The sequence below is a fragment of the Trichoderma ghanense genome, assembly GCF_004382785.1.
Source record: "Trichoderma ghanense strain CCMA-1212 chromosome Unknown scaffold_5, whole genome shotgun sequence".
Classification (NCBI taxonomy): domain Eukaryota; kingdom Fungi; phylum Ascomycota; class Sordariomycetes; order Hypocreales; family Hypocreaceae; genus Trichoderma; species Trichoderma ghanense.
This window is the reverse complement of record NW_027395668.1, coordinates 384533-400258: the sequence shown is the minus strand read 5'-3', so window position 1 is coordinate 400258 and position 15726 is coordinate 384533. Positions and strand designations below refer to the sequence as shown.

The 15726-nt window shown below is 54.6% G+C and overlaps 5 protein-coding genes across 5 annotated transcripts; 2 read left to right on the top strand and 3 right to left on the bottom strand.

Annotated features, from left to right (window-relative positions):
* Nucleotides 1-48: 48 nt before the first annotated feature.
* On the top strand, nt 49-1206 carry CCMA1212_005064 (Thiosulfate sulfurtransferase TUM1; the record flags this gene model as incomplete). Its single annotated transcript, XM_073702344.1, has 2 exons — nt 49-1098; nt 1152-1206. Coding segments are annotated over 2 exons (1104 nt in total), but the record flags the coding sequence as incomplete, so codon positions are not given.
* A 675-nt stretch (nt 1207-1881) lies between these two features.
* On the top strand, nt 1882-2934 carry CCMA1212_005063 (40S ribosomal protein S2; the record flags this gene model as incomplete). The annotated part of the gene is made up of 3 exons (XM_073702343.1): nt 1882-2154; nt 2335-2592; nt 2677-2934. 3 exons carry the CDS (start codon nt 1882-1884, stop codon nt 2932-2934), a joined length of 789 nt encoding a protein of 262 aa, XP_073558736.1.
* Nucleotides 2935-3372: 438 nt separating this feature from the next.
* CCMA1212_005062 (uncharacterized protein) lies at nt 3373-7586 on the bottom strand (the record flags this gene model as incomplete). The annotated part of the gene is made up of 5 exons (XM_073702342.1): nt 3373-3785; nt 3866-5148; nt 5236-6946; nt 7016-7369; nt 7433-7586. 5 exons carry the CDS (start codon nt 7584-7586, stop codon nt 3373-3375), a joined length of 3915 nt encoding a protein of 1304 aa, XP_073558737.1.
* Nucleotides 7587-11121: 3535 nt separating this feature from the next.
* On the bottom strand, nt 11122-12380 carry CCMA1212_005061 (G1/S-specific cyclin CLN1; the record flags this gene model as incomplete). Its single annotated transcript, XM_073702341.1, has 3 exons — nt 11122-12117; nt 12185-12194; nt 12235-12380. 3 exons carry the CDS (start codon nt 12378-12380, stop codon nt 11122-11124), a joined length of 1152 nt encoding a protein of 383 aa, XP_073558734.1.
* Nucleotides 12381-13918: 1538 nt separating this feature from the next.
* CCMA1212_005060 (uncharacterized protein) lies at nt 13919-14528 on the bottom strand (the record flags this gene model as incomplete). Its single annotated transcript, XM_073702340.1, has 2 exons — nt 13919-14317; nt 14382-14528. The coding sequence occupies 2 exons, from the start codon at nt 14526-14528 to the stop codon at nt 13919-13921; spliced, it is 546 nt and encodes a 181-aa protein (XP_073558735.1).
* Nucleotides 14529-15726: the final 1198 nt, after the last annotated feature.

The window sequence follows — 15726 nt, the reverse complement described above, 5'->3', positions numbered from 1 at the left end:
CATCGACATACAGCTGGAAGAGGCGTGAGCAAGGCAAGGCAGACTCTCATCAGCGCGGCTCTCAAGTGAAGCACAGCTACAGCGGCTCGAAACCCACCACCTCACGCGGCCAAATACGCCATATCGCGCAACCTCAGGCTCGCCCTCGATGGCCTCAGTTGTTGCTGGCCAGTCTGTTCGGATTGGCCTTCCAAGGTTGGGCAACGGGTTTTTGCGCACCAGCATGTCGACCAGGCGCAATCTCTCCTCGTACCTGGTTACTCCTAAGGAGCTCCACGAGGCGCTGAAGAAGAACCCCCCTTCTCCGATCAGCCCCGATCCTCGAGTCATCCCTCTGTGCGCCGCGTGGTTCCTCCCCAACGATGAGCGAACCGGTATCCAGGTCTTCCGCGAGCAGCGCATCCCCAAGGCGCGGTTCTTTGACCTCGACAAGGCCGTCGACAAGCGCAGCCCATACCCTCACATGCTGCCGGACCCCAAAGGTTTTGCCGCCGCCATGAGCGAGCTGGGCATCCGACGAGACGATATTGTCGTCGTCTACGATACGAAGGAGCTGGGAATCTTTAGTGCTCCTCGCGTGGCGTGGACATTCCGGGCGTTTGGCCACCCCAAGGTGCACATCTTGAACAACTTCAGGCAGTGGGTTGCCGAGGGCTTGCCCACCGAGTCTGGAGAGCTGTACAGCGTCGAATGCAACCCATACCCCATCCCGGAGCTTGCGTCGGACAGAGTTGCCACATTCGAACAGGTCAAGGAGGCGGTGCTGGACTACAACAAGGAGGGCGCAGAAGGGATTCAGATCTTGGACGCCAGGCCGAATGGCCGATTTACGGGCCAGGACCCAGAACCCCGCGAGGGCCTGTCTTCTGGCCACATGCCCGGATCGATCAATATTCCTTTCAGCTCTGTTCTGGATCCCGAGACCAAGGCATTCCTCCCAGCTGACAAGCTGAGGAAGCTGTTCGAAGAGAAGGGGGTTGACCCCAACAAGCCCATCATCTCAACCTGCGGAACTGGCGTCACGGCATGCGCCATTGATACCGCTCTGGAAGTAGCAGGATACCCCAACTCCAGGAAGGTTTATGACGGTAGTTGGACGTAAGTGGCCTTGTCTTCAAGATTCTTCACGACTGTCAACTAACGAGAAACAGGGAATGGGCTCAGCGGGTTCATCCATCAGAGAACTTGATCATCAAGTCGGAGTAGGGAGACTTTAGCACAGCTTGCTGTCGATTTGTTTGAGCCACGATACCCTCCCCTTTCTTTGCCATGATTACTACACCTCATCAGGCCGTGTACAAATTATTGAACTATGGAGTATCTCCAGCTCTTGCGTGTGTTTTGCTTTGTGCGATATCGTGGCTCAGCCTTGTCGATGTTCGATGCGAAATTCGCGGTCAACATTTCGTGACACTCGGGTTGTATGCTTTGCACAGCCAGAACAAAAACAATACGTCAAAAGTGGAATGTCTTCCTTTCTGCCCTTTTGTCTCCTCATTCTTGGTGACTTTAACATTGATCGATCGATTCCTACGTGCCTCTTCCACTTGAATCGAACAACTGCTCACCTCGGTGAATTCTTACTCAGCATCTCGGTGTGTCGGTGAAGCACTTGCCGACCCATCATTTTCGCCTAACAATTGAGGCAGCGACCCACAAGTCCTGTTAGGGCTCGCCTAACCCGACCACACCCGCAAAATTCCCAAGCGGTACTAGACCCCCGCCAGCGAAAAAAGTTCCCCCCCCAGTACGAAGGGCCACAACTCGCAAGCAAATACAACATCCAGGGCCGATCCTGCGCAACCGTCTCATCGCGAGTCCCCCAAAGCCTTCGACTCCCTTCGCCCACACCCCAAAACAACAAAAAAAAAATCTACAACAATGGCTGATCGCGGCGGTGCTCGTGGCGGTGGTTTTGCTTCTCGGGGCGGTGCCCGTGGTGGTGACCGTGGTGGTCGTGGCCGTGGTCGTGGCCGTGGTCGCCGTGGCGGCAAGAGCGAGGAGAAGGAGTGGCAGCCCGTCACCAAGCTGGGCCGTCTCGTCAAGGCTGGCAAGATCAACAGCATGGAGGAGATTTACCTGCACTCCCTGCCCATCAAGGAGTACCAGATTGTCGACCAGTTCCTGCCCAAGCTCAAGGACGAGGTCATGAAGGTGCGGATTGCCTCTGCGAATTTGTCTTGATGATGATTGCTCTGCCAATTCTGCCTTGGCCCTCCTTCGTTTATGGATTGGAACACGGAGCGAACGGATGAGCGGAAATCATGAGCAGAAAAGCTTCAAATGGGACGGAGTCACAGTTGCGCTAACAGGCTTGCTTTTCACGAAATACAGATCAAGCCCGTCCAGAAGCAGACCCGTGCCGGTCAGCGCACCCGATTCAAGGCCATCGTCATCATCGGTGACTCTGAGGGCCACGTCGGTCTCGGAATCAAGACCTCCAAGGAAGTCGCCACTGCCATCCGTGCCGCCATCATCATCGCCAAGCTGAGCGTCATCCCCGTCCGAAGAGGCTACTGGGGCTCCAACCTCGGTCTCCCTCACTCCCTGCCTTGCAAGGAGTCTGGCAAGTGCGGTTCCGTCACCGTCCGAGTAAGCTTCCCTTGAGACCCCCCTTCGCTCGATATTCGACGTGATCCAGCAGGAAGCATTTATCTAACGTCAACCCCCTTATAGCTGATCCCTGCCCCCCGTGGTACCGGCATTGTCGCCTCCCCCGCCGTCAAGCGATTCCTCCAGCTCGCCGGTGTCGAGGACGCCTACTCCTCATCCGCCGGTTCCACCAAGACCCTCGAGAACACCCTCAAGGCCACCTTCTCCGCCGTGTCCAACACCTACGGCTTCCTGACCCCCAACCTGTGGAAGGAGACGAAGCTGATCCGAAGCCCTCTGGAGGAGTTCTCCGATACCCTGCGCGAAGGCAAGCGATACTAAGCGCTTGGAGAAGGGCGAGAGAGAGGTTGTGAAGCTTGGTGCGGATGGGGGACTGGAAACGGTGCCGCGGAGTCACGAAGACAAATTTGTGTTTCATTGCATGGTTTTTGGCCGGTTAGGAACTTTTCGGACATGAGCGTCATGAGGATATAAAAATGGGCCATGATCTGGAATGAGAGAAAAAGAAAAATTTTCAACTGGCGTTTCTTCTTTCAATTTGCGCCTACGAAGTGTCTTGGTGACTGGTGTGAACTGCTCCTTTTTTTTTCTTCTTAGAAACGGGCTTCGTCGCGGTCTCTGCCGGCTTTTTCATATGTGAACTCGTGTCATTACTAAAGAGCAGCCATTCAGATTCTCTCATCCCCCGTCTCCCGAACTCCATACTCAACAGTCTCCCGAACTTCATACTAAACAGTCTACAGTACAAAAGCAAGCAAATCAATCCCTCTTCACCGGAACCATGTACTCAATCGCAGGCCCATCACCCTCCATCAAGCTCCCCACGCCTCCCTTACGCTGAATCTTCGGGTCAGGTATCCGATACATAATCTGCCCTGCCTTCGAATACGTGCCCTGATACTGTACCGGGACGGCGGGCTTCGCCGGCATTCCCGTCTCGCCTCTGGCTATCGCGAATAAGTCAGGCTTCTGCTCCTCACCCAGCTTGCGCAGAGGACCCTCCGTGCGCTGCCTCTTAGCCGACCGACTCTCGGGTATCAAGTGTTCAGGCACAGGCGGCAGTTCAAAGTGATGGGAAACACCACCAGCAGTGGGCTTGGTGGACGGAGAGCCAAAGACGGCTTCTTTGAGGACATCTCCCCAGGTTCGTTTCCTAGCCGGCGGCGCAAGTCCTGCAATTCATTGAAACCGTCAGTCAATCCCATTTTCTCAAAGAGCACAGATAAAGGGGCAGGGGGAAAGGCAACTCAACTCATCTTCATCCTCTCCTCAAACACCCTCCTCTGCAACGGCGTGTCCCCCATCCAAAACTCCTCCCTCCCAGGCACAAACCTGCGCTTCCGCTCCGCAACCTTCCAGTACGGCATCTCGGCATCCTGCTCCAGCCCCAGCTCCTCCGCAAGCGCAGCAACCGAGCTGCCGCCATCGTCTTCGGCGGCGGCATTCGCCCTGTCCGGGCCCCTCGACGCAATGACCCTCTGCCTGCTCTCGGACTGCAGGTGCACCGGCCAGTTGTTGATGTCCCAAAACAGATGCGCGGCCTTCTTCCTCGACGGGTGGGCAAACGTCCAGACGGGCTCGCGGCGCATGGTCGTGAGGTTCTGCGCCTGCGCGGCGAGTTCGTCCTGCTTCTTCTCGTCTTCTGCCTGTTCCTTTCGGAGCCGGACCTGCAGCGCCTCGATGCGGGCGCCCCTGGTGTCCCAGTCGGCCGTGCGCCATATCTCGTCGCTCTCGTCCTGGAACCTGTCCTTCCAGGGCGTCGGGTCCGCGACCTTGTACCGCGTGACGTAGCTGTTGTAGGGCAGGCGCAGCGGCCACAGCATCGTCTTGTTCTCGGCGGCCTCGCGGAGGAGGCTCCTCCTCACGAGGTCGTACGCGATGCCCTGGTCGGGATACTCCCTTTCCGCCCACTGCTCCCTGTGCTGCTCGAAGACGTCCGGGTCGGCGATCTTGACGACGTCGGTCCAGAGCATGGTGATGCGCCAGGCCCTCGTGTTGGCCTTGTTCTTGGTCCGGTCGCTGGGGCGCTTCTTCGCGTCGTCTTCCCAGTACTGGAGGATCGTGTCGAGGAAGCTGCTGTTGCGTTCTTGCACGTCGGGATCCTGCAGCTTCTTCTCGTCGTCTGCGTGCTGCTTCTGCAGGGCTACGAGGGTCTTTCCGAGGCGGTATCCCAGGCAGAAGAAGAAGTTGGCAGTCTTTTCGCGCCGCGCGGGGCTTCGCACGGGGTCCTTGATGAACTTGCGGAGGGAGAGGACGTCTTGTCGTTGAGGCATGTCGGGGGGGTACATGTGGAAGTCTTCGGATGAGGCGGGCACGGAGACTTTGGTCGAGATTGTGTCGTGTGAGACCACGCTTGCGTCGTCTCGCATCTTTTCTTTGCCCTTGCTTTTGGGCCTTGTCTGCGAGGTGTAGGAGGTCAACGACTTCTTCTCCAGAGGCCACGACTGAGGTTCAGCGTCCGGCCACTTGACCAAGTCTTCGGGATGAAACTCCGTCTCTGGCCGTCCAAACATCAACTCCCCGCTTGTCAGGTTCCTATAAAGTCTTCTTCTCGTCAGCTTCTTCTCGTTACTTTCAACATCCATCACCAGATCAGAGAAAAGGGGGGCAGCTAACACTCACTTCAAGACTTTCAAATCATGCAGCTTCGGTGCCAGCTGCTTCACCTCCCTCTCCGTAAACTCGTGCCTCCTCACCGGCCCACGGCATCCCGCATTCAACTCCTGCAGAAAGTGCTCCATCGTTCTGGGCTTCATGTCGCCGAAGAGCGAAATGGGGCTAATGTCGCGCATCATCTGCGTCACCCTGGAAAGCAGAAGCTCCCCTTTTTTCCCGAGAGCTTCCTTGAGCGTCTGTGGCCTATTCCGCGAGGGCTGGCAGATGTACTCCAGCCACGCTGCCTCTGTCGGCCTCACGTTGGCCAGAGTATCCCCGTCGGCGTCAAACTCGTGCTCGCCGAATCTCAACTTCGTCTTGTGCGTGGGGGATCCCGCCATTCCCTTGTTCACTGCCGTCAGGAGATCAATGATGAACCCCCGAGGCGCCCGCTTCGCCGCCCGCTTCAAGCCCTGGTGAATCTTTTGGCAGCGCCGCAGGAGTTCATACGTCTTCTTCATCTCGAGGTTCATCAGATCGGGCTGCACGGGGCCCTTGTAGTTCCTGGGGAGCTCCATGACGGGCTCGTCGCTGCTCATCCAGAGCTTGTGCGCGTACGACTCCTTGATGGCGTGCTCCCTCGTCCACTGCGCCCACCGCAGCTCCTCCTGCTTGAAGAACTGGTAGGCTCTCGTGTAGGCCCAGGGGTCTCGCGACTCCTTCTCGGGCGGGTGTGCCAGCATCTTCATGGCGTAGACGATGCCTGCGTCGGGCTTCTTTCCAGCAGACGGATGAGCAAGAGAGGAAACACGCTCCGAAGCGTCGTCGTGAGTAGAGGAAGCATCATCACTCTCCTTCGCTGGTCCAGTCACTCTATCCCTAGGCCGCAATTCAATCTCTGGCCCGGGCAGCTGCGGCAGCCTCGTGCTCCTCTTGGGCCAGAAGCCCGTCGCAAAGTCGACGACGAGCTGCGGCTCCCCGTAGTAGTAAGTCTCAAAGATCCAGTGCGCGCGCAGCATGTCGAGGGCCTCGCGGAGGTCGTGGATCCAGGACTCGCCCCGAAACTTGGACTGCAGGTAGGCAAAGTACTCTGCCAGCTCGGCAAACTTGCGCTGCCAGCCTGGCGTGCGGTCGATGTCGCCGTCGGCGAGGAAGTTCTTTGCCCGGGCGAGCTGGATTCTGGGGTCTTTGATGAGCCAGCCTTTGTATTTCTGGAGGGGGGCGTCGCTGGAGGTGACGACAGCACGTGGTCGCTGGTTTGTGTCAGTCACCGGCCCAGCCTCGACAATATTCAAGCTCTCAGTATTGTCCTGATCAGCCTCTGTGGAATCGTCCGGTCCGATGGTCATCTCCAGCTCGATCCCAGACTTGGCCGGCATCTCGGCGAATATCTTGTTCTGGAACTCGCCCTGGAATCTTTGTGAAATGTCCGATAGGTTGGCGAAGCGTTGAGCAAAGGCTTCCTTGAGCTGCGGCCCCATATTCGGCATTCCTTGGAGGAGGTTGCCGACCGACTCCTTGCTGAGGAGCGTGTCCATGTGGCGGTACAATTTCTCTGCAATCTCGAGCTCCTGGAGGGTGATGGACCATGTTGGTGTCAGAGAATTGCTCGAGTCGTTGTAGAGAGGGACGAAGCCGTTAAAGGCGTCTATGCATTCAGAGACGGCGTCGTTTGATGCCGGATTTGCTGAGTGTGCTCCTTTCTTCAGCGTCACGGCGTTTTCGACGTCATCATTCTCTACTTCAAGTTAGCCATTGCACCTGTATCAAGAATTCGATTCCTTCATCGAGTTGATTGTTGACTCACCGTTTACAACAGGCTGCCAGCTCACTCCTCCGGTCGTCAAAGGCCTGCTCTGCAGCCTCTCATCAAGCGCAGCCTGCAATCCTTCAACAGGCACCGAAGGCGCTGTCGCTCGACCAGTCGCTTCATCATCGACCCCTGAATCTGGCTCTCTGAGATATGGATATCGACAGCCAAACAGCTGTGAAAAGTGTCGCCGGCAAACATCATGTTCCCTGAAGAAGTCGTCCAAAACATGGTCTCTCACGATGACGTTCAAGCGCTGCAACAGGTCACCGGGCCTTCCAGAGGCGCCGAGCTGCTGTACTTTTGCTGGGAGCTTGTCGAAATTGCGAGAGAGAGCTTTTCCTATCTTCTCTGTACTCCGAATGGAGGATTAGACATTGGTCTTTCCAGTCTGAGTGATGAGGGATGGCTCACCGAGAATGCCTTCCACGCGATCCAAGAGCTCGAGCTTCAAAGTCCCCATGTCTGTATCCCTCGTCGTCTTGGTCGTAGGTCCTCGCAGCCGAATCATCAGACTCGACGAGTCAAGATCCATTGCCACCTCTGTGGCCGGCGGAAGAGTGGACATGGTGCCGAATGTTTGCTTTCTTCAGTCTCCGTCTTGAAGTGGTCAGTTCTGGTGCCTCGAAACTCCTTCGTTTTCTTCTGCTATCGTCGTGACCAGATTGCTTCATCACTTTGCGAACCATGAAATGCCAACTCTCACAAACTCCACTCGATAAAATGGAAGAGGACTGAAATCCGAAGAGGAGCCCTTTGGGTTTATTAGACTTCCATTCTGGCATTCGATGATATTCTATCTGATGGCCTATTTTGGGAACAAGGCGCGTCCTTTGTGTGCCTCGTTCCGGACATTTCGAGAAGCACAAAGGTGTTCCAGAATCGGCCACCCGAGTCAAAGGCAGCTCTTTGTGACTCTCTCTACAGCTGAAAACTTGTATCTCGGGGGATGAGATGGACCATCAATGGATCTCTTGCAGGATGATGCGTAGGTGTTTAACCTGGAGCGATTCGTAGCCACCCCTTCGGTAGTCGAAGTTGTAAGTGTGGCCGTGGTGCTTTGAATGCAGGATGCTTGCAGACATCAGATGGAGAATAAACAATTGTAGGATTCTATTCGAGTGAGGTGAGTCTACACTCTTTAGGGCGAATGTATATGTCCAATTTTCCTGTTATTGTCACTCCAGGTAAGTCTTTCCATGAGGGATGCCATCTTACTCTCACCAGCGTCGAGCTTAACTGAACCTCGCGACACCACCAGCTACTCGACAAAACGCCGTTGCAATGCGATTGGTTCACCTGCCGTGTCAATCTAGGTACGATCACGGGCATATTCCATCGTATATCCATGCTCCTTGCATGCATCTCACCGATCAGAAACCAATGGTGCATCAGAGGACAAAGTACGATTGCTGCACCATGTAGCCAATCACACCGCCCACCCGTCTCCAGGGTAGTCCGACCTCACCCAACACCCAAACATTACAACATATAGCAAACAACCAGAGGGCCAACTCACGACAATTCACCCTCAAACCAACCATCCAAGCCAATCCATACCAGAAACAAACTTACCAACTTCCACAAAGAAATATTCATCCACGTCCCCCGCCTGTAAAGCCAATCCTCAAATCTCAACAAAGAAAAAGAAACAGCAAAGAAAGCAGTCAAAAAGCACAGATCCCCCATCCTCAACCCTCCCATGCAATCCCCTACATATCACATATCTCGCTCCCTTCCATCGCAAACAACGACTTTACCCAGTATTTCCCAATCAAAAGAGCAGTCACCCCACTCAATATCCCGCCTTGCCAGCCCTTCTTCCCAGAAAAAAAAATCTCGTTCCGTTTTCGTTTTCGTTTCACATCGAATCACATTTGAGATCCCACCCTTCCTTTGCTCATCCTCCTCTCCTTTTACATAAATCTCCGCTTGCAAAGAGATACAACCACGTTCCTTTCTTCTCCATCGCCACTTACCATCTCTTCTTGTATTCCGTAAAGTGCTTTGTTGTTTTTCATCTTCCACCGATTTGTCGTACCGCTTTCTGTGTTGTTGGTACATAAGGTAGTTCTGCCCTTTGTCTGCAACTCCAACCGCGCCCACCCATCTCTTCTCCCTCTCCCTTTTCTTTCTTCCCGCATCGCCCCCTCCCTTTCAACACCAACCTCACCAATTTCACAAACGAAATCCAGCACACTGCTCCATACGGTTCTTTGTGCCCCTCGCAATCCAGGGTCCTGTACCAAATTACAACATGCAAGGTCCTCCATCCCCGTCCCCCCATGCAATATAGGTACCCGCGTCTGTGCACCATAGATCAATCTCACCACTTCACTCCAATTTTCACTGCATTCCTCTTTACTGCTTCTCTCCCTACATCCGCCCATCCCTCCATCACCGCCAAAAATCCACCTGATAGCCTAAAGGCACATATATCGTCGTAGAGACGAGTATACTTTCAGTCGTAGACACATACAGACAAAAGAGTTCTTCGTCCATCCCCCTCAAGATCCAATCGAACAACCGAATAGCAGGCACCTCCCGCTTATAGCCTAGCTTAGTCATATCCCACAATCTCTTCTCTCCCAGAAAGAAACCTCATTAAACTTGTTCCCACCAAATCAGCTCCAACAGTTAAAGATCCCCGAGCACGGCCGAGATTAAAGGCCTTTGTAGATGTGCAACGTCGTTTGTAACACTACTTCACACAAGGTAAGATCCCAAGATACCTAGAAGAGCCACACTCCGTGATATCAAGGCAGTACAGTGGGTGTAGGCAATACAAGTCATATGACATGCGCATAGAAGATGGAGAGATCCATGGGAGCGGCAGCGAAGCAAAGCATCATCACAATCATCGTCAGGAGAGGCCAAGTCTTGTCGTCATCGCTCGCCAGCTGCAGGCGCGAAACAATTCCATACACAACTAGCTGTTTACCACGTTACATACAAGATGGAACAGAAGACAGGCGCCTCGTTCTCTCAATTCATCCACAGCCACTTCAAGGAGCACACGCACTTGCTTTTCTTGTTCAAAGAACTTTTGACTTTTTTTTTTTCTTTCTCTGTGCCTGTTCGCACTACCTTATATGTACAGGCCGAGGGGGGTGGGTTATGTGAGAAGAAGGCTGATAACCTGGGGCAGCAGCCCATACATGCATGCATCATCATGCGCATCTTCTGCCGCTTCCTTCGACCAAGAACAGGCGGCAAACAGCACCTTGTCCAAATCCCTTGTTTCCGGAAGAGACTCGATGGGTATCAATCCGTCCGTCCGCCTTTCCGATCTGCTTTTTCGAGGGAGTAATACACCAATAGCCTTGCCTTGCAACAAAGCCCATGTTCTTCCTCCCATATGCCAAGTAGAGATTAGATCCGAGAGTCGAGAAAAAAGGTGATTCGGAAAAAGGAGAAAAATAAAAAGCAAAAAGAACTTCCGGCTGCTTCTTGCACCTGCTTTCCACCCTCCGCTCCGTGGTATCCCCAAGACGCTTTTTTCTCCTCCTCCATGGGCCACTGTGCATTCTGAAGAGTCCCCATTCTTCCCCGGTTCTCAAAGCTGCTCGAATCCCCATTCAACTCCTCTACCCCCTTCAAATACTATATCCACCGCAACGTAGAGCTCCCTTTGGATGGGGGGCTGCGCAACTCCTGGATACATTTAGGCGTGCTCCATACCCGTGGAAACCACGCAAAGTGCCCAGAAGCGCAGAAGCTAAAAGAAAAAAAAAACAATGTTCAAATAAAAAACGATTCGAGGAAAATTGGGTATGATCCGCGTTCCATTTTTTTGGTGCCATAAGAGACTTGCTGAAAGATTTGACTGCGAAGATGAAATGGAGAAGAAGAATTTGAAAAAAAAAAAATTGGAATTAAAATCAATCGCTAAATGCCATGACGTAGATATGAGACAGATCATTCTGAGAATTGACCATCAGGTTTGAATGTGATTGCTTGGAAGACTGAGAGTCCAAAGCCATGACCTCGAAAGTTTGAAACATGAACGTCCCTCCCATCCACAAGTGAATGCGGACAAGGAGGGAGAAGACGCGTGTACTGAATTAGTCGACATATGCCAAACGTATGCGCCACCAAGTCTCCTATTGTTGGCGGACTCCGTGCTGGTTCACAAACGCAGCGTACTGCTGCATGTGTTGGGGATATGAAGAATGGCTCTGGGGAGTTGGCGTGACTGGACATCGGGGCGGCAGCTGGTGGTACGAGTCCACCTTTGCCGTGTTTCCGTAGGCGTTGTCGGGGGTGATGGGAGGCGTGAGGTAGCCGTCGAACCCGGTGGCAGCGCCATGGCCCTTCTGGGGGGTGCTGTAGATGTCGGAATGTCTTGAGGGAGGCTCGGCAGGGGGTGACTGGGGGTTGGCCTGGAGCCTCGCCATCGCGGCCTGCTCGGCCATGAAGTCGGCCAGCTTCTGGGACACCTTGGACAGGGACGATGAGGAGTACTTGCGGGCCAGGGTCGGCGAGGGCTGGTTGAGGTGCTGAGAAAGGGTCAACAGCGTCAGGTTCTCGGTGTGGTCCCAGTCGCCGTCGTTGATCTCGGGCCTTCCCAGAATGGCTCTGGCCAAGGCTAGTGAGGAGCGAGCCATGATGGAGGACTTGGTCGAAACAAAATCGCGATGGTACAGGGCAATCTCGCAGAGGTAGGCGGCCATGTGCTCCACCTCCTTGTCGTCCTGCTCCTCGGCAGCCATGAGCTGAGTGAAGAAGTCGACGGTGGGGTGGCCGATGGTCCACTCCAGAGTGTTGAGGACGTGCATCTCCATTTGGGTGAACATGCCGGCGTCGTACAAGCCGCAGCACATGTTGTTGAGTTCATGAATCTGAGGCACACGGTCCTTCTTGTCGCCGTACTTGGCCGCGATGAGAAGGGCGGCACAGCCAACGAGCTGGTAGTGCTGCTTGTACACCACACGGCGTGAGCAGTACCGGTCGAGCAGGTTGACGGTGAGGAACAACGTCTCGGGCAGCAGGGCGAAGGCGGCGTGGGCCTCGATGAGGAAGTCGATGAGGTAGGGGCGCATAAACCATTGGATCTCACGCTGCATGTCGATGAGGTTGGCATCGGGAAGAGTCTCGTCCTATTCGGAGGTTAGCGCAATTGGGACAGGGACAAGGACAATGCCAGGTTATCCTGGGGGCGTGGACGTCAACATGCCTCCATGTGTCGCATATGCTTCATGATGTCTCCCAGGTACTCCTCGCCGGCAAGGCGAGAGAGCTCGCAGGCAATGGTCTCTTGTCGGCTGCGCGCGAGCATCTTGGCGGTCTCCCGGGCTCGAGTACTGGACTGGGGCTCATCGGTCTCGATGAAGAAGTGTTCGTCAGGCTGAGCGTAGGCCATGATGTCGGACGAAGATTGGCGAACGGGGTGTTGAATAATTAGTTTTTTCGGTGGTGATATATGTCTAAAAGAGTGACGGCAAGTTCTCCAGGAAGCTTTGAGTGGGAGAGACTATTGAAAAAAAGAGCGAGCCTTGGGTGTATCAAGGAGTGAATGCCACCCTAGGAATTAAGGTATTAAGATATTAAGGAGCGTGGTGAAAAAACTAATGGAAAAGAGTGACTGTGGCTGGGAAGAAAGCCGGGATCATGTAGACTGAATATTCAATCGAAAATGCAAAAGGGACCGGGCGAAAAGGGGGCGCCGTTCAAGGACGACCAAGGGGACCGACTCGACTGCTTCTAATAGGAAAAATCGAAGGCGTTAGTCTCATTTGTGCCAATAGAAGGAAGAAGGAAGAATGCCCGATATAGAAATGCGATCTGGGGAGAGAGAGAGAAAGGGCCAAGACATGGAGGTGGAAAATGATGCGTCCAAAGAGAGCGGTCCCCCTGAGCTGGGCTCTGCCAGAGCCCACCCGATTCGCTCCCTTTACTCAGTGGAGGGGGTTGGCTGGCATGGAAGCGCACGATGGATTGGCACGAGGGTGCGATGGACCGAGCAGGGGGGAGAGAAAAGGTCTCTTACCGCCACGTACGAGGACACAAGGGACAGGATGGTCAATGAGACACCTCGGGCAATTGGCGGGATCAACGAGTGAACGTCTCCCGCAGACCAATGTACCGAATGAGAGGTAGAAGGTCGAGCGCAGCTGTGGAGATCTGCTGAGAATGCGGAGAGCGGGCTCGGGTATGCAGCTGTCAAGGGAGCGCATATCAAAAAGATTAGATTATGCCGCGGACACTGGCGAATCTCGAGAGCCTGGCGGGAGGAGGAGAATGAAGGGGGGGGGCAGAGGCAGAAAAAGGAGAGAGATGGACAGGTGGAAATGGATGGATAGATAAGCAGGAGATGGGAAAAGAGAGCTTGGTCCTACCTGTTGTCACACTTGAACACCTTGAACCTGGAAGGCACCGAAAGGCGGTGGGAAGAAACGATTAAATCATACGAGGTGAGCCCAAGGTCAAGAGGCTGACTCTTTAAGCGGAAGCTGGCGAGAAGAAAAAAGGTGAGGAGGAGCTGAAGGTCAGATCCACACAAGCACCTCAAAATCCTGCCGATTTGGAGACGAAATTGGCGCCTGGGTGAATTCGATCGAGACAAAGCGATGGAAGCCCGTCTACGATTGGCAGTCTCGAAAGGGAAAATTTTTCCTTCTTCTTTTTCTTTCGTCGTCTATCCTTCTCGAATTATCGTCTCGTGAGTGGTTGGAGAACGAAAAGGGCGAGAAAAGAAGCGGTTGGCGAGCCAAATTGCTGGAGGAAATTCCTTGTCGCTAAAGGTAAGGAATTCTGGCACTCGAAGGGGGGCCGGGCGAAGAAAGAAGAGAGGGAAAAAGAGAGAAGACAACGAGGAGGGCAAGAAAGAATAAAAGAACACCAGTGAATAAAACAGAAAAATACCAGTCCTGATTCACTTTTATTCCTCTCCTCTCTCTTTTATCCAATCTCGCAGCTTCTCCTTGGTCGCTTTATAAAAGGGCCGCAGAAGAAGGGGGAGCGCTGGTTCTTCAAGCGGTAGCCGGTCGGGGGGGATTTCGATTCTCCTCGGTCCAAGGCCAGAACTCCTATTTCGACCGTGTCTAAGGGCCGGCAGAGGAAGCGGTGGAATGGATGAGGGAATGAGTGGATGGGAGAGAGAGAGAGAGGGGGGAGGAAGAGGAAGAGGAAGAGAGGTGGGATAAGAGGTAGGAGGATGGAAGGAGAGAGCGAGGGCTGGCCGGGCGGTAGTTTTAACTGGACAGGGCGCTCTCTCGGGGCTCTGGCACGGCTCAGCACAGCTCTCTTCAGCACTGGAGCGAGTGCAGCGCAGCGGGTGAGGGTACGAGCTGAGCGGTACTGTGTACAGTAGGCGAGTACAACTTGAGTGCCAGTGCAGGTACCTGCCCCGTGCGACAGGTACCGCGCTGCTAGCACTGCAGCCCCCCTGTCGGTCGCGGTACTTTGAAGTGGTGCGTGTCCCTCCTGGCCCGGGCAAGGTAGCGTGTACCTGACGTCGCGCGGTTAGACCGTCTGCCGCTGCGCCTGAGCTCCGTACCGAGTACTGCATGGTCGTACGTAAGGTACAGCAAGCCCGCAGCGTGGAGCAGCCTGTGGGAGCAGGCCTGGGAGTCGGAAAGAGCATGGAGCAGCAAAGATGGAACCCGGACAAGGAACATGGAACAAGGGACATTGATGGGAGGGACGGACATGGGAGCATCCTGCCATCCAGCCATCCATCCACAGCCATGGAGCCTGGTCCTGGCCGGGGGCTCCTCCGCCGTTGCTGAGGCCGGCCCTCAGTGGTTCAGCGGTCCCAAGCGCCCCAGCCGGCGGCCCCCAGCGCAGTCTCTTTTTACCTTTTGGCGGCTTTTCCTGCCTTTCCTCTTCCCTGCGCACCGCGTCCGCGACAGAAGTCGAGCGTGTGGGCTGGACGGGCTACAGGGGGGAGTGAGCAAGGCCACAGAGGGCCGGAAGGGGGTGTGCGAGCCTGGCTGGAGAGGGCGAAGAGGCGCTCAATCAAATCTCGAGACGGCCAGGCCCCCCGTGCATGGCGGAAAGTATCAGCACGGCAATATCGTGTGTTTAGTTTAGTGGTTGGTGAAGGGAGGGGGTGGCCGTTTGTTTGCCAGCGACGGAGGCTGGCCTTTTTCTCCCACAGGATCTGTTCTGGTGCAGTACTGGAATTGTTTACATAACAACTTCAACGAAGTCGCTAGACCAGCCCTCGATGCGCTGCGATGCGCTGCGATGCGTGTTGTATCCGCAATACCGTGGTTGCGGTACGGGGACGTGTGCGTGTGCGTGTGTGCGTTCAAGCTCGTGTTTGCGAGGCGGAGACGAAATAGACGCGCACAAACTCACAACAAACTCCGGTGTCCGCACAAAATAGTACAGTATCGACACAACCGGGGCATCTACGTAGAATATCCGTGTGCACACTTGGCGATGCGATCCTTACCCAGGTAGGCATCATCCTGTGATACACCTCGAGAAGGGCAAAGGGGAAAAAGAAGGCGTCGCCGAGGCAAGGCAAGGCGACTCCAACACAACGCCAAACGAGACAGATGGCCTCCTACCTACATACTCACTGCTCCCTACATCAAGCTTCACTCACTCATCATTCGTCCCCTTCGCTGCGCCAGCTTTCCAATTTCTTCTGCAGTCGTTTGGTTTGATTTGATTGCCTTCCATCAAACGTGCGTGCGTGGAGATGGCTTTCCCGACAAAGGCGGTGTCGCTGCTGACGAGGGCTGTGGTATTACGAT